Here is a 24,281-nt window from a genome sequence, read left to right as displayed (position 1 = left end):
TGGCCACAAAGCTAGAACATTCCCCAAGCAGGGTTAGTTGGGAAGAATCGATAGACGGGCTCACCCTCGATCCTCACCCCCCTCCCACCTGCCCGGACTGACAGAGGCAGCAGAGAGGCAACCACCTCTGCCCCCTGCGATCCCCCAAGTACACTTGGAGGCAGAGGTCGGCGACACAACCGAGACCTCTGCGGGGAGCTTTCCTTTCCCACGCCAGGCGAGGCCAAACACAGGCGCAGGTTTCTTGATGCAGGGATACCCCTGACCGTCTCCCCAAAACCAAATAAAGGTGGGGGCTGATTCTCAGTTTTGCTTGGTCTGTAACTTTCCTTTCTGCCACTGGTCCTGGAGCAATCGGGCACCCCCTCAGAGAGTTCTGCACCCCAAAAGGTGCCTTAGCACACGTGGGGTTCACGGAGATCAGGAGATCTTGGAAATGGAGTCGAGAGGGGTCACCTCTCAGAAGAGACTGGGCACAGCGGTTTTCACAGAAACGACCGCGGAAGCAGGGATCCCTGCCTGCCCCTCTGGGAGCCTGCCGGGGGATGCAGGGGCGGGGGTGGCGAGGCGAGGGCACCTCAGACAAGGAGGGGACCCAAGTCCCCACCCCCTGTGGTTCCCACAGCCAACACTGACCCTTCCTGCCCTTTATTAAAGGTGCAATGGGTTCAATCAATTAACGTTCAGGTGGTGGGGCAGGGTGTGGGCGGCCCGGAAGGGGGAACAAGATGGAAAGGAAAGACACCTGTTCCTTTTCTTTCCCAGGAAGCAGGGAAGACAACGCTAAGTTTCTGGAAACTGTCCAGCGGGCAAACAGCCCGCTCTCACGTCTGCTAGCCTAGCAGCCTCGTTACTCAACCCACCAGCCCCCAGTTCCAGTTCAACCCCCAGCGCCCCAGCACCCGCCACAGACATACATGCACACTCACGTGCCCACCGACAGATGTGCACACACACACGTGCTCACATAGGCAACTGTGGAAACGTGCATGCATACACAAAGAGATCTATGGACGCTTACACACAGGCAAGTGTGCATGTAGACACGCAGGCATATGTGCACCCGTGCACGCTCACACAAATGTGCAAACGTGCACACATACAGATGTGTGCAAATGTGCATGCTCACACACAAATGTGCGTGCGTGCACCGTCACAGACGTGCACACATGCATGCATAGAGACATGTTTGCACACTCACACACGCACACACACGCAGCGTGATCCCTTCTGGTGCTTACTTTGCTACTCTCCTGGATTTCAGCCGTGGCAGCTGCTGGCCCACATCCCCCAGGGGCTGCACCTTCCCGTGGGACACAGGGGGGCACTTGGGAGAGAGCCTGGCAAAGACGGGGGAGGCTAGACAGCCCCGTCTCAGAAACCTGCTGAAGGACAGAGCCACGCGGGCCTTGGGCGGGGCCTTGGGCTGGGGCCGGGGCCAGGGGTTCTCGGCGGCGCAGGCCTCCCTCATGTCCGTGTCGGAGGGCCCCGGGCAGGCACTGGATCCGCTGGCCTCGCCCTTCTGCTCAGAGCTCTCCAAGGCCACCCTAATGGGTGAGGGGCAGATGGCGCTGCTGGGCCTCCTGATGAAGCGGCTGGGTGAGGGGAAGGGCCTCCTGGGGGAGCGGCAGCACGGGGAGAAGGGACTGGAAGGAGAGGGGGGCACGCAGGTCCCGGTGTACACGGCCAGGTGAGGGCTGGGAGCAGTGTGCGGGCCCGGCTGCAGGGAATGAGAGAGAGAGCTCAGAGTGAGTGGTGTTGGCTGATGGACGGGGCCCTCTGCTAACTTAGCCCCTGGGTGCCCTGAGCACAGCCTGCTGTGTCTGCTCACTGGGGAGCTGGGAAGGGCACCCAAAGTCACCTGGGACATTGGCACAGCCCCACACAGGGCTTCTGCCAAGGGTCCTGCCCTTCCCGAGCACCGGCCTAGAGCCGGGCAGTCACATCCCATGCTGGTCTTCCTCTGCACCTGGGGTGCTGGGGTCGGCCCAGGCTGGGATTTCCAATCGCCCCTCAACTCCCCGTCCCCCAGAGAATGATGTTTAGTACCCAGCACACGCCGGGCCATCCTGCCTCTATCCTGGTACCCAGCCTGAGGACTGGAGGCATCTAGACATGGGCAACAGAGCATGGCGGTGAGACCAGAAGGCCCCTGTGTGCCCTGCTGACTCTGCCAGGCCTGAGACCACCCTCCTGGTCCTGAGCCCCGGCCCATGTCCCACTGGCCGTCCTTTGGGGAGGGCCCAGCCCCGGCACAGCCCGTGCCTTCCGCAACACTGTAGGGCGGCCAGAAATAAAGGCCGAGGTGGAGCCTGGACATGTCAGAGGAGACGGGGAGACTCTCAACTTCCCTGGGCTCCCGCGGCCCTGGAGTCAAGGAGCAAGGGGACAGGAGGGCCAGACCAGGCAGTTTCTGGCAAAGACACCCAAGGGAGCTTTGAGCTGACAAAGTTAGAAATGGGATTTTCAGGGAGGCTGTCTGCTGTCCCCTTTCCTCCACAGATGGGCCTCCAAGGGCCCATCGGCCCAGTTGGCCAGGCCCCCTCCTGAAAGCCGGCTGTGGCCTTACACCACACTGAAGCCCAGCTAAAGGGTATGCGGTCCTGATGGGGAAGAGGGACCTTCTGGGACAGTTGGGCCGACACAGCCCCTGATTTCAGTGAACAGCGAACACTCTTGGAAACTGGCATGGTCACCCAGACGCCCAGTGTAGAGAAGCCCGTCTGCCCGAGGGGCCAGGGCACTGCCTTAGGGCCACAAGAGGGCAGCTCCGGGCGCTGAGCTGGAGGCTGCTGGCTTCCTTGGGATGTGGCCTGATTGCCAGGTCATCTGAGTGAGCAGATCCCAACCTGAAGAGGAAAGGGCAGGCACAGCCCAAGACAGCTTTTGGAGGAAAGGAAGGGCCAGGAAGCCACAGAAGGCTTTCCCACAGGGGCTCCGTTCTCCCCCACCAGCTCCCCGAAGCCCCAGCTCCATTCCATCCTGAAACAGCAGCTGGGGGTCGCTGATTCTGTTCCTATGCTCCAACACCCACAGGTAACAAACCAGAGCCAAGGTCCAGACCTGGGGTCCCTGGGCAGACAGAGTCATTGTAAACGGCATTGTTCATATGCAGTGAGAACTGGCAAATAGGAGGTTCTGGGCTGAGCCCTTTCCATGGTTCATTTGCACTTACTTCCGGGGACACTCGGTGAGATGCCCAACTCTCATTGCGCCCATTTTCCAGATAAGAAAACTAATGCTTCGAAAAGCAAGCCCCAAGGACAGGCCACTGGGGACAGTGGGGCGGGCTTGGAAACCAGGCTTGTGGGCTGTGGAGTTCACGGTGTAGTTCACATCGAGCTGCACCTCCCAAGGGGGGGGCTGCTTATCAGCCCACCTCAGGATCACCACGGGGGTCTGCTGCAAGCGCAGGTCCCAGCCCCAGCCAGATCCACCGAAGGAGACTCTCCGTGGGTGTCACTGAGGGAAAGCATCTACCAGACACCCGAGGTCACGCTTTTGTTATCATACCCAGTGGGTTTGAGGAGCCCTGCACTGTGCTTCCAACACTGTCCTTCTATGGGGATAAGGGTCTCCACTTGGGACACAGTCTGCAGACAAGAACATCCAACTCCTGGTTTCAGCTCAGGTCATGATCTCCGGGTCCTGGGATCGAGTCCCACACTGGGCTCTCTGCACTGCAGGAAGCCTGCTTCTCCCTCTCCCTCTGCCCCTCCCCCTACTCACATGCTCTCTCGCCTGCTCTCTCTCCAAAGTAAGTAAATAAGTAAAATATTTTGTGAAAAAAAGAATTAACAACAAAGGGGAAAGCCTGCTCTAATGAAGGGTTCAGGAGACTAGAGTTAAGGAAAAGGAGTATGACCCTATGACTTATCAAGCATCTACTATGTGCGAGTTTATCTACGTATCTGTCACTCCCCCATTTTAGAGAACAGATGTTTGAGGCCCAGAAGGGTTCATCGCCCTCCTGAGGCTCCCACCGCCCTCGGGGACGGTGGCAGGTGGACTGCTACATGGTCCCTACATTCTGGCCCTGTCTGCCAGGGTGGGTGTGAGCTGTAAACGTCACATGACAGCCCCACGCCCTGGCCAGGCCACATGCTGTGACAGGTGACGTCAACAAAGGATCATCTGAGTGAGGTTGACTTCATCACATGAACTTCAGATCTGAGTCTAGGGGCCAGAGACAGACGTCAGAGAGGTTGGAAGCACAGCAGGAATTCAATGAAGGAGAAGTTCTCTGTTATTGGCCTGGAAGATGGAAGGGGGAAACCCGGAGAGGGGTTGGGGCAGCTTCTAGGAGCTGAGTAGAGCCGTCAGCTAACAGCAAAAACAAAAACAAAAACAAAAACAAAAACAAAAAACCCACCCCCAAACTGGGTCCTTCAATCCTATAATGAGACACTGAAATCTCACCAACCATCTTAATGAACTTGGAACAGGCTCTATCCAAGAGGCCCCCGACAGGAACACAGGAGCCTGGTGTGATGGTGGGTGTGAGACCATGAGCAGAGGACCCAGCCCACCTCACTTGGCCAACCGTGAGCCTATAAACGGCGGTGCTCATGTGACTTTGTTACACAGCAATGGACAATTAACAGGGCAACTAAAGAAAATTCGCCCCCAGGAGTGTGTAACCCCAGAGCCCTTGCTCTGTCTACCGATCCACATGCCCTCCCCTTGCGTGTGGGGCTCAGATAGGACCTGGGGTCCTGCAGAGTGGGCTGCAACACCAAAGTGGGGGAAACGGGCTTTGGCAAGAGAGACAGAGTGGCACCCAACTCTCCTCCTTCAATAACCTGAGGACATCCCGCCTCCCGTACATTACCTGGATTCCCACTTGCTCAGAATTTGTGATGAACTCACTATCAGCCCCACTTGACAGATGAGAAAACTGAGGCTTGTGGAGATGACAGCTGGACCAAGATCGTACAGCTTATGACAGGATGCGCCATTCCATTTGCCTCCTTCCACCCCAACTCTGTGCCCTCCTCCTCCTCAGCACTTTCTTTTCCAGGATGAATGACAGGACAGGTGAGGATGTAGCCACGTCCTGCTTGACTTACCTGGCCCAAGAAGGTCCTTTCTTCTGGGCAGAGGGCCATAGCCCCGTTGATCCTGGACCCCTTTTTTAGCCCATCGCCCCCCAGGACTCTGGCCCCTCCCACAGAGACCTAGCCCCGCCCCTCCAGCCCATGCCACACCCACTGCGGGTGCGAGGTAGCAAAGCAGCGGCATGCAAGGCACGTAGCAAAGAAATGTGACACGCAGAGACACAGTGAAGCTCTGAGAGCTCGCTTTGTTTCATCTTGTGCTGCTGTTTTATTATGCAGGGAGCCAACAGAAGGGGGAGAGGAGCATGAAATGGAGTGGGTACGTTGACACGAGAACACAATCACAGGCTTTTCAATGGAAGGCAAAGCAGGCGGTGCAAATAGATGAGATTCGTTTTCTGCCTAGAAACTAGCTGAGAATTTGCAGGAGACCTCAGAGCCACCTGGAGGCCCACGTCCCGTGAGCCACATTCGGGTTCAACACGCAGTGTACATGGCGCCCCCTCCAGTCCCTCCTTGCTCTCTCTTCCCCCACTGCCTCCAAAAGCCAATAAGCAAAGTGGGTTCCATGGAGAAAAATCCACAAGGGTGAACACATTATACCTCCTACCTACCACTTCATCTGGCACAGTCCAGCCCAAGACTGTCCCCTTACCATAGTGGTGAAGATTGGGACCAAAAGATGGACAAGTCACTGCACTGTTGCTAGTCAGCCCTTCATAGACAGAGGACATGACATCAGTGCCCACTCTTCTCCCTTCAAATATATCCTAATGGCCGCTGGAGAGCAGGGAGGGCCACACTGCAAGACTCTGAGAGAGTAGAGAAGCATGAAGGTTTGGGGAAACAAAGCTGTAAACACACCTCAGGAAATGCCCTAAATAATAAAGAATAATGAATCACTGTATGGTAGTGCACTGACAGATGCGAGAAAGCCCAAGCTTACCCTGAGACCAGATGCTACTAGATGGTGGTGATGGTGATAGTGGTGATAGTGATGGTGGTGATGACTGTGGTGACGGTAATGGTGATGGTGGTGATGGTGGCCGAGATGATGATGATGGTTATGGTGGTGGTGATTGTGGTAGTGATGATGGTGATGGTGACAGTGGTGACGGTGATGGTGATGATGATGGTGGTGATGGTAGTATTGGCGGTGATGATGATGGTGATGGTGATGGTGGTGATGATGGTGGTGATGATGATGGTGGTGATGGTGGCAGTGATGATGGTGATAGTGGTGATGGTGGTGATGATGATGGTGGTGATGGTAGTGTTGGTGGTGATGATGATGGTGATGGTGGTGACGGTGGTGGTGATGGTGATGGTGACAATGGTGGTGATGATCCGGGTAGAGGGGTGGTGATGATGCTTATGGTGGTGATAACAGTGGTGGTGATGATAGTGATGATGATGACAGTGTTGTGAAGAGGAGGACAGTGAGGATGAGGATGACAGTGACAGTGATAACTGTGACACTGGTAACAGCAGCCAGCATTTATTGAGCACTTACTATATGCCAGCCATTATCTGATATATCTACCTATTGTCCCTAGCCCTTATATTACCCCAACCCTCACAAGAACAGTCCTTGCTCTAAAAAGTAAGCTTGAGCATGAAATTCTACAAAGGAAATCCTGGTACTTTACCCCATAGTTTATAGTCTAGCGTAAGATATACACCACCATGGGTAGAGAAACTCAAGCTATTTAAAATACACCATGAAGGAATTAAGATGACACCTGAGTACACAGATAACAGAGACCATCATAGTCACTTAAATACATCAGTAATAGTGTCCAAACAAGTCCTACTTTCAAAGCTATCTAGATTCAAACAGACTTCATGGGGCTATGTTACATCTGTCTCACAGAAACAATGTCAGCAGGGACAGCTGCCACCTGCTGGGACCCAACAGCAGACACTCTTAGGAAGCCCTAAAACTGGGTCAGAACCTGGGGCTCCTTGACTAGCAAACGTGAGAACTTCCCGGTGGGGCCCTTTTCAGTCCTCTAGGCCAGATGACGCTCTCCTACCTCTGCATGCCCCTGGGGTCTTGTATGCCACCCCAGCCTCAGTCCCCCTTCTATTTCACATGGCAGCCATTTGCATCCACACACTCTTGTCAGCCCCTCAAGGGCGGAGAACCTCGCCGACATTTTTGTATTTGCCGTAACACCCTTTACTGGTCCTTACCTACAGCGGGTGTTTAAGAAACCCTCGTGGGATGGAGCAGTTGCTCTCTAGGAGCGAAGCCCTTTATCTCCTGCCTTCCTTCAGATGGGGAGTGTCGCAGTGCTTATTCATGCATTTATCCCATAAGCATGATAACCAACTTTAGCTACATGCCTGTCTGTGCCTCTCATCAGATGGTGGGATCCTTGGGTGACAGACATTGAGAAAGTTTCCACTGATATGTGTGGTATCCCTCCCAGGTGCCTGATACAGAGCCCCTGGTGGTCGGCTGTCAGGCAGACGTGTTCTGTGCAGGGAGTGGGCAGGCGGATGGTTGAGTCAAAGATGAACACAACCCAGTTGGTAACGGGAAGAATTCACAATGCACTTGACACCCCGCCATCCTCATCACCGTTGTGTCAGGCATGTGATCTTGGCTCATGGGGGGGTAACCGGAAGGGGTAGCGAGTACATATTCATTGTTTCATGCTTCTCAAGCTTCCCTGGGAAAGCAGGACAAACAGAAGGAGAGCCAGATAAACGTCCTCTCCCAAGAGTCTGAGGGCAAAGCCTGAACCTGCCACAGCCAAGCATGAAATGTCTTTGATGCCTTAATTTTTATCTTAAAAAATTCATGTCCAGGGGCACCTGGGTGGCTCAGTGGGTTAAGCCACTGCCTTCAGCTCAGGTCATGATCTCAGGGTCCTGGAATCAAGCCCCGCATCAGGCTCTCTGCTCAGCAGGGAGCCTGCTTCCCTCTCTCTCTCTCTGCCTGCCTCTCCGTCTACTTGTGATCTCTCTCTGTCAAATAAATAAATAAAATCTTTAAAAAAAAAATTCATGTCCATGTTGCATTCTAGTTCATAATCTATTCATGATTATTTTAATGCAAAAAAATGGAAAATTACTTGTTTCATCCCATTCCAAATCTTCATGTAAAATGGAGGCCCCAGGCTGGGTATGTTCCCGGAATTCACAAAGTCTGTTTCAAGAAACAAGCATCTGGTCCCAAGCCCTCCCTTCATGAATCAAGAAGCAGAGACAGTAAGCGACTTGTTCAAGGCCACACGGCTAGTGCTAGAACCAGAGACCGGGCTGTCTCCAAGTCCAAGGCCCTTTTCCTTCCTTCCTACCAACCTCCCTCCATTCTTTACTTACTTACTTACTTACTTACTTACTCTCTCCCTCCCTCCTCTCATTCATGGGAGACATGCTTCTGCAGACCCCGCCAGGTCTCAGGCATGAGGCTCCAAGAGATAAGACATGGCCCCACCTCATGTCAGTCAATATACAATGGCCATTACCAGAAATTTCTGCTTGGGGTACTCTCCCTGAGTTGGAGGACTCTGACATTTTTCAAAAGAGAGATGCCCAACACATACCTCTGGTGGCCCTTCCAGAGTATAAGCTAGACTACAACTACGGAAAACGGAGTGAGTCATGGGATCCTTTTGCCAACACAAAACCAAGAGCCACAAACTCCTTACAAGGACCTAAAAAGTCCCTGGTGACCTGGCCTTGCCCACCTCTCCAAGCTCAAGCTGAACCACTTCTCCCACGCCCATGAGGCTCCATTCGCCTGGCGCTGCCGTCATTCAAAGCTGCTTTCCCTCAACGGGCCCTTCCTACGGCTGTGGTCCCCTCTGTCTGGAAAGCTCTCCCTGCCTCCCCACATGCTTTGTACGGCCCACCTTTCCCCATCCTCTTTTCTGTCACTCAGAGAAGCCTCCAGTAGACGCAACTCCTTCCTGTTCTCTGTCATGGCGCCGTTTCCACTTCCTTTCTAACACCTGGTACAGATCTCACCGCATCTTGGGGCTGTCGACGGCAACGATGGCTCCGGTTGCTCATCCCTTCCTCTCTCCCCGTCTTTTGCAACAAGACTTTAAAATTTCTCTCACCAAAGAGATAGAGTCTTTTTCCTCAGCCCTTGATTCTAGCCTGGCTTTGTAACTGGATCTGGCCAAGAACATGAGGTAGAAGACCACACACTGGTTCCAAGTCTACACCTCAAGACTCTGGAGTTTCCGGGGCGCCTGGGTGGCTCAGTGGGTTAAAGCCTCTTCCTTCAGCTCAGGTCATGATCTCAGGGTCCTGGGATTGAGCCCCACATTGGGCTCTCTGCTCAGCGGGGAGCCTGCTTCCTCCTCTCTCTCTGCCTGCCTCTCTGCCTACTTGTGATCTGTCTGTCAAATAAATAAATAAAATCTTAAAAAAAAAAAAAAAAAAGACTCTGGCATTGCCACTGACTCCCTTACAATTCCGTCATCGCCACAGACTGTGCGAGGCCAGGCTGCTGGAGGACAGGAGACATGAGAAGCAGAGAAGAATCATTCCACTCATCCCAGCTTAGGCTCCCACAGACCAAGCCGCCAGGCGGGGGAGTGAGCTCCAAGATCAGCAGAGCCACACAGATGACCCTAAACCCATGAGCAGTGAACACTGATTATCACACGGCGCCCCAGCTCTGCAGCTGTCAGCAAAGGTACTGATAACAGTCGGCGTCACTGTGGTTCGTCGGTCCTAGTCTGTGAGCTCCGGGAGTCGGAGACCATGTCCATTGTCCTCACCAGTCCCTGGTACATAGTGGCTAATCAGAAAAAGTGTCAAATGGGCGAGTCTTGTGGCTGGGCAGTGTTTGTGCCTTTCTGGCTGACTTGTTCTAACCCCTTCGAGTTCCTACACAGGTGTATGAGGTAAGGCTGGCTCCAAGGATTACCTTGTAGTCCTCCCAAGGTCGGAGCTAGAACTGCCCGCCCCCACCACCCCGACCACAGGGCTGACCCAGGCTACAGCTACACAGGAGGAAAGCACCAACATCTAGAAAAAGATCCGGGGGAATATCCTCTTTGACCCTAACTTGTCTTGAAAATATCCATATATCCAGCTACCCTCTCTCTCTTCCCACGAAGAAGACACCAGCGCCCTTCCTTTACCCAAAGGATGCTCAGCAGAAGGCCATTTTCCCTTGACTGCTCTGGAGGCTTCTGGCTCCAGTCCTTCATCCCTACAGCTACGGATTCCCCTAGCAGGTCTCGGGGTGTGGGGAGACAAAAGGGAAGGACCCTCCGTAACTGTTTCCGAGCGCAAGCTCGCCAGCCCTGTCTCAGCAGAGCCTCTCTGCGAAGATGCAACATGTCCAGGGGACGTGCCTCTCTAGGGGACCCTGCAGCAAGCGCCTTGGAGGGATCTCAGCCTGCTTCGACGGGGGAAGTGGGGTAAGGAGCTTCATGAAGCTGTTTGAAACGGATGTACCTGACAGAAAGATGCCTGGAGGGAGGAGGGGGGCCTTCTGGTTCATTCTCCAAAGCAAATGTGGGACACAGAGCAGCCTGTTTTCTCTATGCTCCTGCTACAGGAAGCCTCCCCAGGGAGACAGGCAGTCACACAGCAACTGAGTCAGGCGACCTCCCCGCACCCCTGCCGACCCTGTCCCTTGGTGAGCTGGAGCGGAAGGATGAGCTCTAGTCGCCGCGGTGCAGGGAAGGCCTCCCCGGGAAGGAGTTCAGGGGACTCTGGGGTGACCCTGGCCATCCCGGTGCCCCACTAGCGCGGAATGGCATCCTCTAGACTGCGGCCGACCCCGGCCCTCTTTGCTTGCCTCCCACCCCCGCCCCCAGCAGCCGCGGGTTTATTTCGGAGGCGGCTCTTTTTTGAGTTGGCTCCTGCGGTCCAGTTTGCTCATGACCTGGGTGATGTCCACCGTGTTGGCCGCTTCTCGAGCCTTGGCTTCTTCTTCCAGCTGCCTCAGGATCACGGGGCTCGGGCTGGAGCGCAGGTGGCGCCGCATGAAAGGGAGGCCGGAGCTGGAAGGCAGGACGGGGCTGCGGTTGGGGAAAAGCCACCCAGCTGGCCCAGCAGGGACACGGCCGCCCCTAGTGGGAGACGGAGCCGCAGGACCAGAATCTGGGCTTGTTCCCCCATGTCCCCAGTGAGCCCCAAGGTGGGGGGGACCTCAGGGGCGTATTCAACCTTAGCTCTTTCTCCCCCTTGGGAGGAGGAGCCGGTGAGTACCAGCTGCCATTGGGTTTCTGGCTGGGCCCAAGGAGGACTGCCTACGGTGGCGATCACATACCTTCTAGAATGTTTGGAAATCAATGCGCCAGCTTAACCTCCTGTGGGCTCTTCCTAAACGAAGGGGGCAAGGGGAGTTTGACGTTGGAAGCCCGAGGGTTCTGGCCTCAGGGGGGAGCTGGAGCATTTGTTTTCAAAAGCCGAAGAGTGCTGGACTGTCCTAGAGGACGAGGCGGGACCCGCAGAGAAAGGGGAGAGGCTGGGGGGGGGGGGGGGGCTGGTGGTGCTGGGTGCAAACATGGGGTGAGTCAGTCAGAACCTTGACCGAAGTCACCCATGGGTTCTTGGGACCCAACCCTGTCCACCACGGCCTTGGGCACAGGACAAAGCTCGAGGTATCTGAGTGAGGCAGGAAACGGGGAGCAGCTGAGCCACCCACATGCCCCCAAAGCAGGCCTTTCAGCAGCAACGGTGGATTTAAAACCTAGGACGTCCCCAAAGCTCCAGATCACAAAAGCCCAGAGAATTCTTGGATCTACCCTAGGGAAGAACGCAAGGACTCCCCTACTAGTAAATCAGGACGGAACCTGGGTCTCCTACCAGCCCTGCCAAGGGAGAGCCTAGAGCTCAATTTAACTTCTTCTAGAGAAATTAAGGCTCATATATTGCTTGACACCCTCGAGCCTTGAGACAAAGGCACCGACCACAATCCCCACATTTACGGGCTGAGCTCCCCTTGGTACGAGAACATCCGCCCGTGTCTTCTCACTCACAGGGACATCCTCAGACCACAGTTCCCCACCCCCAAGCCACGAGGTGCGGCTGGGGCCTCCCGCCATCCCTAGCACCCCAGGCACCCGGGGCGCTCCAGAAAAGAGCCAGCTGATTCCTCGGGTCTGCCCCAACTGGTAAAATATCTGGAGAGAGGAAAAGGAGCCCCTCCTTCTTTTCCCTCTACTCTCTGGCAGAACTTCTAGAGCGATTACCTCCCCCCGCTTCTTGTGGCTTAAAGGAAACCTTTTCAAGCCCCCAGGGATGCTAAACGCCCCCCTCTTCCCTGGTAAAACTAGAAGAATGGCACCACAGAGACCTCCTTTCTCTCCTTTTTATAACAGGGCCATTATCCTCAAGAATGAAACCAAGTTGGGTTTTTTTGGTTGTTTTTTTTTTTTTTAAAGCTCCTTTAATAAAGGCTCCGGTCCAACCATCCCTCTTTTGAATTGACCGGCGACACTGGAAAAGAGCCCAGCGTGGGCTGAGCCGGCAAACAGGGGAACGTTTACTAACCAAGGGGGGGGGGGGGACAGGCCACGCGCTGGCGCCGGGAAAACCTCCCCCAAAGTCCCATGTCTTTGTTCAAGCTGTCATCTGGTTCCTCTTTGGAATCCTCAGTCCCCACAGAGTTTTCTTTTTCCCCCCAGAAAAGAGTTCCATCTGGCCCTCAGAACATTTCTCCTTTGCCCACAGGTTCGGTCTGATGAGATGATCCACATCTCCAATGAGGAAGGTGAGCACGAACCAGTTGGGGGTGGGGGTGGGGCTTGCCAAAAGGCGGTCACCGGGGTCAACACGGATGCTTGCAATGTCAGTGCTCATCTCCCGCAGGAGCCTAGCCATTTTTTCCTGGCAGGTGGAGTCTGCTATGCTGAGGTCTTAGGACTTCCCAAGAACACAAGGATGTGGCTAAGCTACTTCCCACAAATCAGTTCCAAGGTGGAGAACTGTAGCAATCAACAAACCAACGAGATGCTTCCCTTTGCGGTAGGGTAATGATCAGTGCAATAATCTTCACTTTTTCCAACCCACGTCAGGGACACACAACTTTACTGGCGGGAATTACTATGGAAATCTTGCAAGGCTACCTTGAAGCCAACAAGGCCATCCTACCCCTAAGAAATCCTTCCCGGTCCCTCAAATTATTTCCATCATGGCCATTTGGCTGAAAAGAAGACCCTCCCTTCCCTGTCAACAAAACAGCAGGCAACCGGCAAATTGCTGCTGTCTCCACTTGCCTTCTCTTGGTGGTTCCCTGTGGTTCAATAGCTTTGGCCAGCATTTCCTTATAGATTGGAGATTTTAAATAGCGGGCGTAAGAATCCTAGGGGGGAAAAGAGAGAAACGGTGATTAAGAGAGGAGACATGTCAAATCAACAGACCAAGTTTGCTGTTTTCAAGTTCTCCCTGGGCACCAAGATGGCAAAGTTCAGGGAATCTGCGTCTTTGTGTGAAAGGCATTCGGAGGTGGGTCTAAATCAGTGGTTCTCCAGTGCGGTCCCCAGACCGGCAGCGTCAGGTTCACTGGCAAATTGCCAGAAGCACACGTCTTCAGGCCCACCCAGTCCTCCGAAATCAGGAATTCCTGGGATGGAACCATCGGAGTCTTCACAAGCCTTCTGTGGATGCTTTTGTACTTCGGCTGCTCTGTGGTCTCTAATCCCTCACATGAAAATCAGCCTTGGTGGGGAAGGGTCTTCCATGAGGCCAACATGAGATGACAGGACATCTGTACCCCACCACTCCCCTCCAGTACCTCCCCCCCCAAAAAAAAAATGAGCTTCCATGAGCTTGGAACCCACCTCAAAGCTGACAAACATCCTTTTCTGCCCTGAATTGGGGTATGAAAGCAAGAGAATTTAAAAAAAAAAAAACAAAAAAAACACCAAGAGTCAGGTTTCTCTTGTGTGGCTCTTTCCTTGGACACTGGGCAGGCTCTAAGAAGTGGCTTCATGAATGCTTGTCACCTCCAAGTCAACTCAAAACTCTCATTCTAACCAATAGGGAGCAACATCCGCAGCACTGAGAGTTTTTTAAGTTTATCAAAAGGGTCCCATTCTAAAGACTGAGTGGTGGCTAAACATTACAAGAACCACGACAGTCTGGGAGTGGGCATTATGGATCATTGGGTCACACTGAGTTTATTGGCATAAGACACAACCTCTAACGACACACTGTCCGCGAAGCATATACACCGATCTCGAGTCACCCACGACTCCCATTTCGTTCTGCTCAGTTTCCGGCTTCCCTGCGTGTCTCTGTGAGAGGCTGTATAAAACCACATCTTTAAGAATCAAAATGTATGTGAAAATAACCCAAAGGAAGACCATTAGTAAGGGTACCTTCTTGTGAATCTCCTCACAAGGCAAACGGAGAAACCCCACTGATGGAAATCAAGTGGAGAAGGCGATGTGGCTTGGTGAAAATTCTAAACTATTACGTATCTTAGAAGCAAAGTAAAAGTGTTTCTTTATAACAAAATATACATCAAAGACTAAATAAAATATAATTAAGGGATGCTAATAAAAAATTTGCCATTCAACAGTCATCACATAATGAAAATTTCTAGAGATCCTCTATTATACGAGGAATAACTATAGTACTGTGAAGTTAAAGCAACTGTAGAAAGTCTTCATTGTTTTAAGATGTATTTATTTATTTGACAGGGAGTTAGAGAGAGAGAGAAGGAAATCGGCGGGGAGAGCCAGAAGGAGAAGGAGAGAGAGAATCTCAAACAGACTCCCCCTGAGCACAGAGCGGGGCTCGATCCCACAACCCTGAGGTCATGACCTGAGCCAAAATCAAGAGTTGGCTGCCCAACCTACTGAGCCACCCAGGGGCCCCTGAACAAAGTCTTATTATGACACCAATTAATAACCCAGCTGGAGGGGCACCTGGATGGCTCAGTGGGTTAAAGCCTCTGTTTTTGGCTCAGGTCATGATCCCAGGGTTCTGGGATTGAGCCCCACATCGGACTCTCTGCTCAGCAGGGAGCCTGCTTCCCCTCCTCTCTCTGCCTGACTCTCTGCCTACTTGTGATCTCTGTCTGTCAAATAAATAAAAATATTTTTAAAAATAAAATTAAAAAAAAAAAAGAACCCAACTGAACAACCTCTCTTAGGCCAATGCTGAACCCCAAATTCTAATTCTAATTCTAGTTTGTCTCAAACTTCCCCCCGCCTTTTTTTTAACAGTTTCCTAAAACTTCCCACCATGTTGACTTTTATTAATAACTCAGAAAGGCTACCTGAATTCCCACTGGGTTTTATCATCCTCACAGTGAATTTATCTCTTTCCCATACTAAACGGTCCCCCAACCCCAACCCATGATACGTGCTTCGGGCCGGAGCCGCCAGAACGGCCACCATCCCCTGGTAGAGACTAAGGTCAGCCTTGGGAGGCAGGCGGACACAGTTTGACTCCCGACTGCACCTCCAAGGAGACCCTGGACAAACTAGACTCTGGAGAAGCAAGTCCTGCCTCGTGGGTGGTCCCCGATACAAAGCCCCATGCTTTGCCCCGTGACTGCTGCTCCCAAGTCCTCGGTAAATAAGACCTATTCCAGCAACGTCCTCACCACCCATGCATGGGTGCCCAGACCACTGTCGCAGAGTGACAGCCCATAAGGACACACACAGCATCTGCCTGTGGTACCCCGCCATCCCCCAGATGCCAAGACTGGAAGCCCAGTGAGGTTCCGGACCAATGAACGGGGGGAACGAGGCTATTGACCATCCTGCACCCCAACACCAGCCAAGCAGAAGCCACACGGTATCTCCCCCTGTTCCCGTCTCCAAAGACTCTCCCAGGTGCCCGAGAAGGAAGGGGCCGCGTGGCCCCCCATGACCGTCCGCGCAGAGCCCACCTACCTTCTTCATGAGCATGTAGATGTGAGTCTGCGCCGCATCTAACACATAGCGGTGAGGATGTCTCAGCCCCTTGACGGTGATGTCCATGGTTTTGCCATCTATGTTTATCCACCGTCTCGCCCCTGGGGCCAAGAAGAGCCTGGAGCAGGGAGGAAGATGTGAATTGGAAGCTCGACCAAGTTGGCGAATGAAAAGTTCACGGCTGCCTGGGCGGGAGGGAGGGCCGTGACTCAGGTCCCCTGAAGGAAGCGGGTCACCGGCAATGAAAGCAGCCCAACGCCGGCCATTAGAATAAAGAACCCAGTTTCCAACCTAACACCTTTTGCCTTATTGACGAGGATTTGGGGCCCACGGGGAACCAGGCCGTTCCAAGCAGGTGTTCCAGGCCCTCTGCTCTCCCTTGGTTCAACCTAAATGTATTCAGAATTTTTTTTTTTAAGTAATCTCTGCGCCCAACATGGGGCTGGAACTTGTTGACCCCAGACCAAGAGTGGTGTGCTCCGCTGAGCCAGCCAGGCGCTCCAGAGGTCTTTAGAGCTGAACCTCACAGGCTAAGTTAGGAGGCAGCGCACAGTCCCAGCACCCAGAGGCTGGGTGGCCAAGGTGCCCTTGCCGATGGCCCCAATGAGAACCCAAACTCAGCTGCACGGCTCTCCAACGTTTCCCATTCTGACTTGTTCAGGGTTAGAAATCCGGGAGTGCTTTCCCCATCCTCCGAAGCTGCACATTAAAATTTTAGAATTCAGATGACGGTGACGTCATGGGCAAGCCTGGGGAGAAGCTGACAGAAAGGAGGAGACCGCAAGGGTTTTTCTAGCAGAATTCTAGAGTTAGGAGCCGTGAGTGTGTGTGTGTGTGTGTGTGTGTGTGTCGTGGTGGGCGAGGCCGTCAGGAACCGCTGTAGTGAGCGTGGCTGTCACAGGACCTTCCTGGAAGGCCAGTCCCACCGGCACCCCCACTTCTCCCTGGGGGCGGAGGTGGGGACATTTCTAAGAAAGGCCAAGAGCCTCCAAGCATGAGATGCAAAACCTCAGCTCCTCCCTTCGGTGTTATCGGCGTCTTCCCGGAAGGGACAGTGGTCCCTTCTGAGTCGGTTGGAAGGACAGACAGACACCAGAGGTCCAAAGGGGCAAGTGCTCGGAGGCGAAGGGCCCTCTGGCCTGCTGCCCGGAGCTCAATGTCACGGTCTGGGGGCTGCCAAGGGCCCCTGCCTGACCCAGCTCAGCGCTCGGGCTTTGAGAACCACGGTTACGGGTGTGGGTGTGAACCGAAGGTGCTGGGCCCTCGGGGCCTCAGGCTGGTGTCCACTCAGATGGGTGCAGAGTGAAGGGCTGGCAGGGAGGCCCCCACAGCAAGATAAGGCCCACCCGGCTCAGCTCGGGAGGAGGGAGGGCACAGGGCACGCATCTCAACAGCTGGGCACCCGGCAGTGTGGGGGTCTCCCCCCGACTTCATCCTCCCCACCGGGGCCATAAGCAGCAGGCGGGGCCTTCTGAACTGAAGCCTCAGGTTCCTGGGTAACATGGAGGGCAATTCTGGGGAGAAGCAGGCCTGGAGCAGAACAGACTCACCGCTACACGGAGCTGTGGGGTCTACAGCCATTCCACGCAACATAAGAGAGGACCCCACATTTGTAGCCCAAGCCGGTGCACTGGGCGCAGAGACGGGGAGGCTCCCTCCCGCTATGGTCTTTACTTCCCTAGATGGCTGGGGACGGGGGTGGGGGGTGTCCTACGCCACCTGTTGTCCCTCTCCTCGCTCTCAAACATGCACGCATGCGCACCCCTCTCGGGACATGGAAGGGGGGTGAATCAAAAACAAAGCATCACACGGTAACTCGGGGCAGCTGCCTTGAACTCCCGAGCACAGCCCCCTTGGAGAGGGCAGTGACCTCACGCGCCTCCCAGACTTTCTTCCGAGGAGCCCCAAGCCTTAGTGGGGAGGTTCTACGGACAGCATGGCAGGTGGATTGGTCCCCCCCACTCCCTCTCAACCTCCAGCACAGCAGGGGTGGCCCACGGGAGGCTCTCCCAACCGTCCGATGGGTCCTCACTTGTAAATCTCCTCTGCTTTCTCCTTGACCTTGGACTGATCTCCGTACTTCAGATCTTCACAGGCTTCCCAGAATCCCAGATTCTCCCCTACGTGGGGAGGAGGGGTCACGCAGACGAAAGGCAGGCGGGAAACACGGCGGGAGAGGAGAGAGGGAAGAAGAGAGCTGGGTCAGCGGAGGCCAAGTCAGTCCCCGCGGCCCAGGGAGCCTCTCCCGTCTGCAAAACAGGCCAGAGCAGGCTGTGAGGCTGGACAGGACAGCGTCCAAGAGAAGGAGCCAGGTCTTGCTTCCAGGGCCCATGAGAACATTGTTAACCTGCAACCGCCCCACGTGTGGTCTCTGCAGTGAACCAGACTGCAGTGCACCATGTGCGCAGCCGTACGCGGCGACCGTGCCCACTGGCCTTTCCCGGGCGACGCATGGGTCGGAGCTCACAGCAGCCCCCTTGGACCGCCCCAGCCTTCCCTGCCCTGGAGTTTGGCTGGAGCAAAGCCTGCTTGGACAAGTAAGCCTGGGACCGGCTCGTGAACAAGTCCCGAGAGGCTTTCTTCATAAAGGGCACTATTCACTGTGCCCACGTTCAGCGACTGCATGGGACGGCTGCCCACTTTGTGGGCGCAGACCACCCCACCTGGCAGCCCCCTGCAGGGCAGAGACCAGCCAGAGGTCCTCAGAGAGAGGACCTCAGGGAAGGACTTCCCAGAGGGTCACCTGAGCCACAGAGACTCAGCTCCTCAGGGCCCAGGAGGCAAGCCAGTCTCCTCCTGAGCCCTCCCTTCCTTTCAACATAAAGCTCTCCAGGCACCCACAGCAGGTGTGAGGTGTGAGCACTGGGGTACGATCGTTCCAGGAGATTGGGGTACATCTCACTGCGTGTGAGCGTGTGTGTGTATGTGTGTGTGTGTGTACAATTATGTACTGTGTGCGTGTGTGTGTTGCACGTGCACATGCATGTGTCTGCATGTAAATCGTGCCATGCTGTGGGGCTCCCCCCCCCAACACTTTTCACAGCATTTGCCAGAAAGCTCCCAGGTGTGTCGAAATGGAAAAAGCAGCACAATTCTCAACTAGTGGATGTCTGTCCCACAACTGTACAGAGGTCCTTCCTCTTCAACATGAGCTTCAGGGTGTTCTTAGGACTTTGGTCAAGGGCATGAGGAGACAAGGCAGCGATGCTTTTAAATGACACCCAATCAGTCTCTTATCCAGGCAAAAGACAAACCGTTGCTTAAGGTTAAAATGAAATGAGCAGCTATTCACATCAGCCAAGGGTGGAAGCAAAAATGTCCATCAGCCGATGAATGGATGAACGCAGCATAGACATACAGGGCCATACGACTTAGCCTTAAACAGGAATAAAATTCCAAAGCAGGCTACAATATAGATGAACCTTGAAGGCATTACGCTAAGTGAAATAAGCCGATCCAAAAGGACAAAAAGATAGGTGATATATGATATGATCGCCCTTCTATAAGGTATCAAATATAGAGAAATTCATGGAGACAGAAAGGAGATTGGAGGTCGCTGGGAGCTGGTGGGGGAGGGAGGAGAGGGAATGGGGGAGTTAGTGCTTCACGGGGACAGAGTTTCCTTCAGCGAAGAGAAAACGTTCTGGAGATGGACAGCAGTGATCGGAACACAACAACGTCAGTGCACCGACCGCGACCGAACCACGCGTTTGAAAACGGTTAAAATGATACATTTTATGTGATGAATTATTATTGCCATAAAAAAGTAAACAAGCACCCGAAAAGGTGTGCGTGAATGTGCAAAGCAGCGTTAGTCACGATAGCCAAAACGTCTAAACCTAGAGGGCCACCGAAGGATGAATGGATCAACGAAACGTCGTCTACCCGTACCTCGGGATATTATTTGGTCATAAAAAGGAAGGAAATATTCTTAAGAGGGATGAACCCTGGAAACACTATGTTGTGTGAAAGAAGGCAAAAAGCCACACAACGCATGATTCCATGTATACGAAATGTCCAGAACGGGCATATCCATGAAGACAGACAATACATTATTAATGGTCACCCAGGTGGGGGAGGGGGAAGCAGGGGGAGGGGCAGGCAGAGGAAGAGTGTGGAAGAGGGAATGACTTTGAATGGGTAAGGGGTTTCTTTGTGAGGCGGTAAAAATGTTCTGCAATTATATAGTGAGGACGGTTGTGCAGCTTTGTGAACATACGAAAAACCCCAGAACCGTAACCTTTGAAAGGATTACGGCATATGAATTACATGGTACATGTGTTTATGGTATGAGAAGTCGATCTCGGTTTTTTTTTAATGTCATTTAAATGAGAAAACTCATGATTCATCCTCCCTGCTTACCCCTGAGGCCTCGGGAATCTCTCGCAGAGATCGCCAGAAATAGTATTTTAATAACACAGGGATTTCTTTTCAAAGGATTCTCACTGTTAACCAAGTACGGGGTTGATCGTGGGGGGGCGGGAACAAGCCCAGGTGCACTTTGTCGTTTTGCCGCTAGATGGCACCCTATCGCCTTCCTCTGGAGTTGCTTTGGGCGGGGGGGGGGGGGGGGGGGCGGGGCCCCAACTAAAAGCGCTTGCTTTCCCATCATCTATTCTGGGTTTTATCCTATCGTGGCAATTAGGCTCGATTAGAGAGAAGGATTGTCAGGAATCCGTATTATGATGTAATGCACTGCATCAGGCAGTCAAACGGGCTAATGGCACGTCTCCTGGGATTAGTTCCAGGCACAGCCCCTACAGACAAATGGGTCTTGGGAGCAAGCAGCTGAGAATGGAGGTTAAATAGGAAGATACCCAGCAGGCTGGGGAGTCAGTAAGCAAGTGAACGAACCCCATAAAAACACACCTTCCAGCAAAGGGTCCTGACGTTCCCAGGTGGTTCTCAGGTAGTGTATTTAAAAGGCTACGGGTGCCTCCTTACCATGCTGAGACACCCCGAGACGGAGTATAAAACGGGGCCCCGCCCGTCCCCTCACCCCCGAGACCGGCCCCTGTGCATGGGCAGCAGAGCGGGGGCTGAGACCGCGGTTCTCAATCACAGCCACGTGCGAGAATCACCTAGGGACTTCTCACACCTGCGGGCATCCCAGCCCAAACCAATGTAAAAGGAGCATCTGGAGAAGGGATCGGGCAGGTGTGTTTTTAAGATTCCCCCAGGTGAATGGAACGCACAGCCTGGGCAGAGAAGCAGGGGGCTGAAGGAAACCAGGCCGCCAGACAAAAAGGGAAAGCTCGCTTTTCTGCTTCCCTTCGGGCCAGGGTCCCCCCCACGAGCCGCACTTAGCGGTAGGGGACGCGGGGACTCTTGGACCGGTGACCCCAGAATCAGCGTAAGGAGGTGGGAACAGCAAGAGGGGACGGAGCCCTTGCATTTGGGAGGTGCGCTGCGTGGATTTCGTCAGCAGAGTCCATCCCCTGCCCCTCGGCTAGGGGGGCCCCTTGGACCGGATGGAAAGGACACGTCCAAGAAGGGCGCACAGCAGCAGAGCTGGGAAGACAACGACTGAGAAATCCTCAAAACCCTACGCCAGGCGTGACAGGCGTGTTCCTAAAAGTAAAAAAAAACGGTATTAAAAAATCAAAAGACCCACCACTGAATTCTTTCTTGAGAAAGTACTGGAAGCTCTGCCGGCCCTTGGGGTCTCGGATCAGCTCACTGAAGTTGAAAGCCCATCTTTCCACTCGCATCTTGGTTGGGATTTCCACCCTGCAAAGATGATGGTTTGTAAGTGCACCAGGCGCTCGGAGTGAGGCAGGGCCCCCACCAAGCTCACGAGTCCCACGGCCCAGGGCTCAGCCCGACCCTCCCCCCTCAGCCCCCACACAAACCACAATCCAAGTAACCAGACGCTAGGAACACGCAGCCTCACAGGAGCCCCTTGGGGCTCATGGGGGAAGCTGGTACCCAGAGGGAAGAAGGATGCCCACAGCGACAGCCTCACATTCAGGAAGGCTCCCTTCTTCAGGAAAAAGGAACACAGGTGTCCCCTCTGAGGCCCATGGAGACTGGCCAGCAGTAGGTCAATCAGGCTGCCACACCAGACCAGAAGATTCCAGAATGGCCCCAGTGATGGGTGTTGTGGCTACTGCCTCCCCACCCCACGCCCCTTCACACAAAGCACAGGGGCATCTGGAAGGAGTCGATGATTCTTCCCATACCCTCCTGCAGGCTCCAAGGCCCAGGCAGACCCTTCTGTCACCAGTGCACCCTCCCCCAGAGCCCCCGCCTAGATGCAAGTCCCATAGCACTTCCATGTTTGGGAAGGTCTCGCTGCTCCCAGTGAGGACACTGGAGCACAGCTGGCTGAGGTCTAACATTCCAGAAAATGAGGAAGCCTTGGCTTTTCTCCTATTCCTTAGGAAACCCTCCAGAGCCTAACACAGCGCCTTGGAAACAAAGGTTTCCAAGTCTTCGACACCACCCGTCCCACCGAGGTAGCCGCTAGAACCGTGACCGGCTGCCATTCACGACCTCCAAATCAGCCAAGCAGGCTCGTGCTTTCTCCGACGGCAGCGTGAAAACAGTAACAACGCTGTCCTAACGTTAAGAGCCACCATTCACAGAGGGCTGCCTCCTGGAAGGCCCCGCGCTCTACACGCACATCCCCAGGTGAGAACATTGTGAGCTGCCCGCTGTCCTCCCCCTGTTCCCACTGAGAAGACCAAGGTCCACCCGAGAAGCAGACCCAACAACCAAACAAAGACAAACCGTGGTGTGCAAGCTTCAGCACGAGTCAGAATCGCCTGGGAGATTTATCATAAAAGCACAGACTGCCGGGCGCTATCCCTGGAGTTTCAGGTTCACCAGGGTCAGTGGGGCCCAGGGATTTGCATTTCTAGCAAGCTCCCCGCCATGCTGCCGCTACTGGTCCAGGGACCACCCCGGGCACCGCTGTGGCCAGCCGGTGTTAGGGATCCCAGCTGTTCATTGAGGTCAATGGGAACTTTGGAAAACCACTGCTGTGGACCAGAAGGCAGCCCGGGGCCAGTTAAGAGGCTCTGGGGGTGAGGGCTGGACATTGATATTTGTTTGGTTTTTGCTTTTAAGGCTCCCAGGTGGTTTTAACACAGCTTTAAGGTCTCAGGCATCCAGAACAAGGCTTCCTGTTTTCAGGGGGGCACTTGGCTTCAGCCCATAGCACCCCTGACAGATGGCTCCTACACAGAACATCACCCCCATTCTTCTCCCCAGCAAATCTCTGCCTCACCCTTCAATACCATATTCTCCCTTTCATTTAAAACTGGGCAGCTCTCCACGTCTCCGTCCCAAGCCCTCCTGGGACAACACTTTTCCCAGCCAGGCGGCTCTGCCTTCTCCTCCACCGAGAGCTGAATTCTGCACAAGAAGATTTGGGTCACTCCTCTGCCCTGACACGCTGGGAGGCTGGCGTAGGCTCCAGAAAACCACCCTCAAAACTAGAGCCCCCCAGGGCGGGAGGGAAGCCTCTCTAGAAGGTGGTTCTCAAGTCTTTGGCTCCGTAGGGGACGCTAGTAGAGAGGTGACCCCAAACTCTAAATGAGAGCCCTCCTTAACCCACCGGCGGCCCAGAGCAAGCCAAGAGGTATGGGTGGAAGGGTTCCCCAAGCTATGGGGAACGTAGGCCTCTTGACTTGGCTGGATCTTCACGACCTGCATGTTCCTCATGCCTTCATGGCAATGACCTTAGTGGTGACCTGAACTGTGGTACGCACCTGATGCTCTCGATCTTTCCCATCACCCCACCTGCCTTCTCTGCTCCTACTGGCCCCTTCCTTCCTCCCCTGCTCCTCCATCTTTCCCTCAGATGTGAGTGTGCTTCTCTTCTTCCTTCACTGGCTTACGCTCTACCCTTCTGCATTTCTGCCTTTCTTGGGAGCCATAACGGTTTAGAATTCACAAACGGAGCAAAGGAGTGAGTGGTACAGTCAACAAGGCAGGCGTGGAGCCCTGCCCTCCAGGCACTTATTTTTTCTCTAGTTAGAGATAGAAAATGCAAAGCCAAAGGGGTGCCTGGGTGGGTCAGTTGGTGAAGCGTCTGCCTTCAGCTCAGGTCATGATCCCAGGGTCTTGGGATGGAGCCCCGCATCAGGCTCCCTGCTCATCGAGAAGCCTGCTTCTCCCTCTCCCACTCCCCCTGCTTGTGTTCCCTCTCTCGCTGTGTGTCTCTCTCTGTCAAATAAATAAATAAATAATCTAAAAAAAAAAAAAAAGAAAAGGAAAGCCATAAACATTTCTTTCTTCTTTTCAGAAGTAATATATTGTTATTATAAAGTTACCATCTAACCCAGAATTTCTACTATCAGGTACACACCCAAGAGAAATGGACACATATGTCCACATAGAAAGCTAGACACGAATGTTCACAGCA

The 24,281-nt window shown here is 53.9% G+C and overlaps 1 protein-coding gene across 3 annotated transcripts in view; it reads right to left on the bottom strand.

Annotated features, from left to right (window-relative positions):
* Positions 1-24,281, bottom strand: part of RGS9 (regulator of G protein signaling 9) — a 68,805-nt gene that overhangs the window by 4,367 nt on the left and 40,157 nt on the right. For 2 of the 3 annotated variants that reach the window (XM_059149183.1, XM_059149185.1), the window contains exons 13-18: positions 21,525-21,640; positions 17,943-18,030; positions 15,890-16,028; positions 13,259-13,344; positions 10,921-11,038; positions 1,242-1,720 (exon numbers count right to left, since the gene is read on the bottom strand). In XM_059149183.1, coding sequence (XP_059005166.1) covers positions 1,242-1,720; positions 10,921-11,038; positions 13,259-13,344; positions 15,890-16,028; positions 17,943-18,030; positions 21,525-21,640 — 1,026 coding nt within the window. Of the gene's footprint in view, positions 1-1,241; positions 1,721-10,436; positions 11,039-13,258; positions 13,345-15,889; positions 16,029-17,942; positions 18,031-21,524; positions 21,641-24,281 lie in introns of those variants that run through there. The other variant, XM_059149186.1, reaches the window with a different exon arrangement.

The sequence above is a fragment of the Mustela lutreola genome, chromosome 15 (assembly GCF_030435805.1).
Source record: "Mustela lutreola isolate mMusLut2 chromosome 15, mMusLut2.pri, whole genome shotgun sequence".
In the NCBI taxonomy this organism is placed as follows: Eukaryota; Metazoa; Chordata; class Mammalia; order Carnivora; family Mustelidae; genus Mustela; species Mustela lutreola.
The sequence above is the reverse complement of the archived record's forward strand: the minus strand, read 5'-3'. Positions and strand labels throughout refer to the sequence as shown.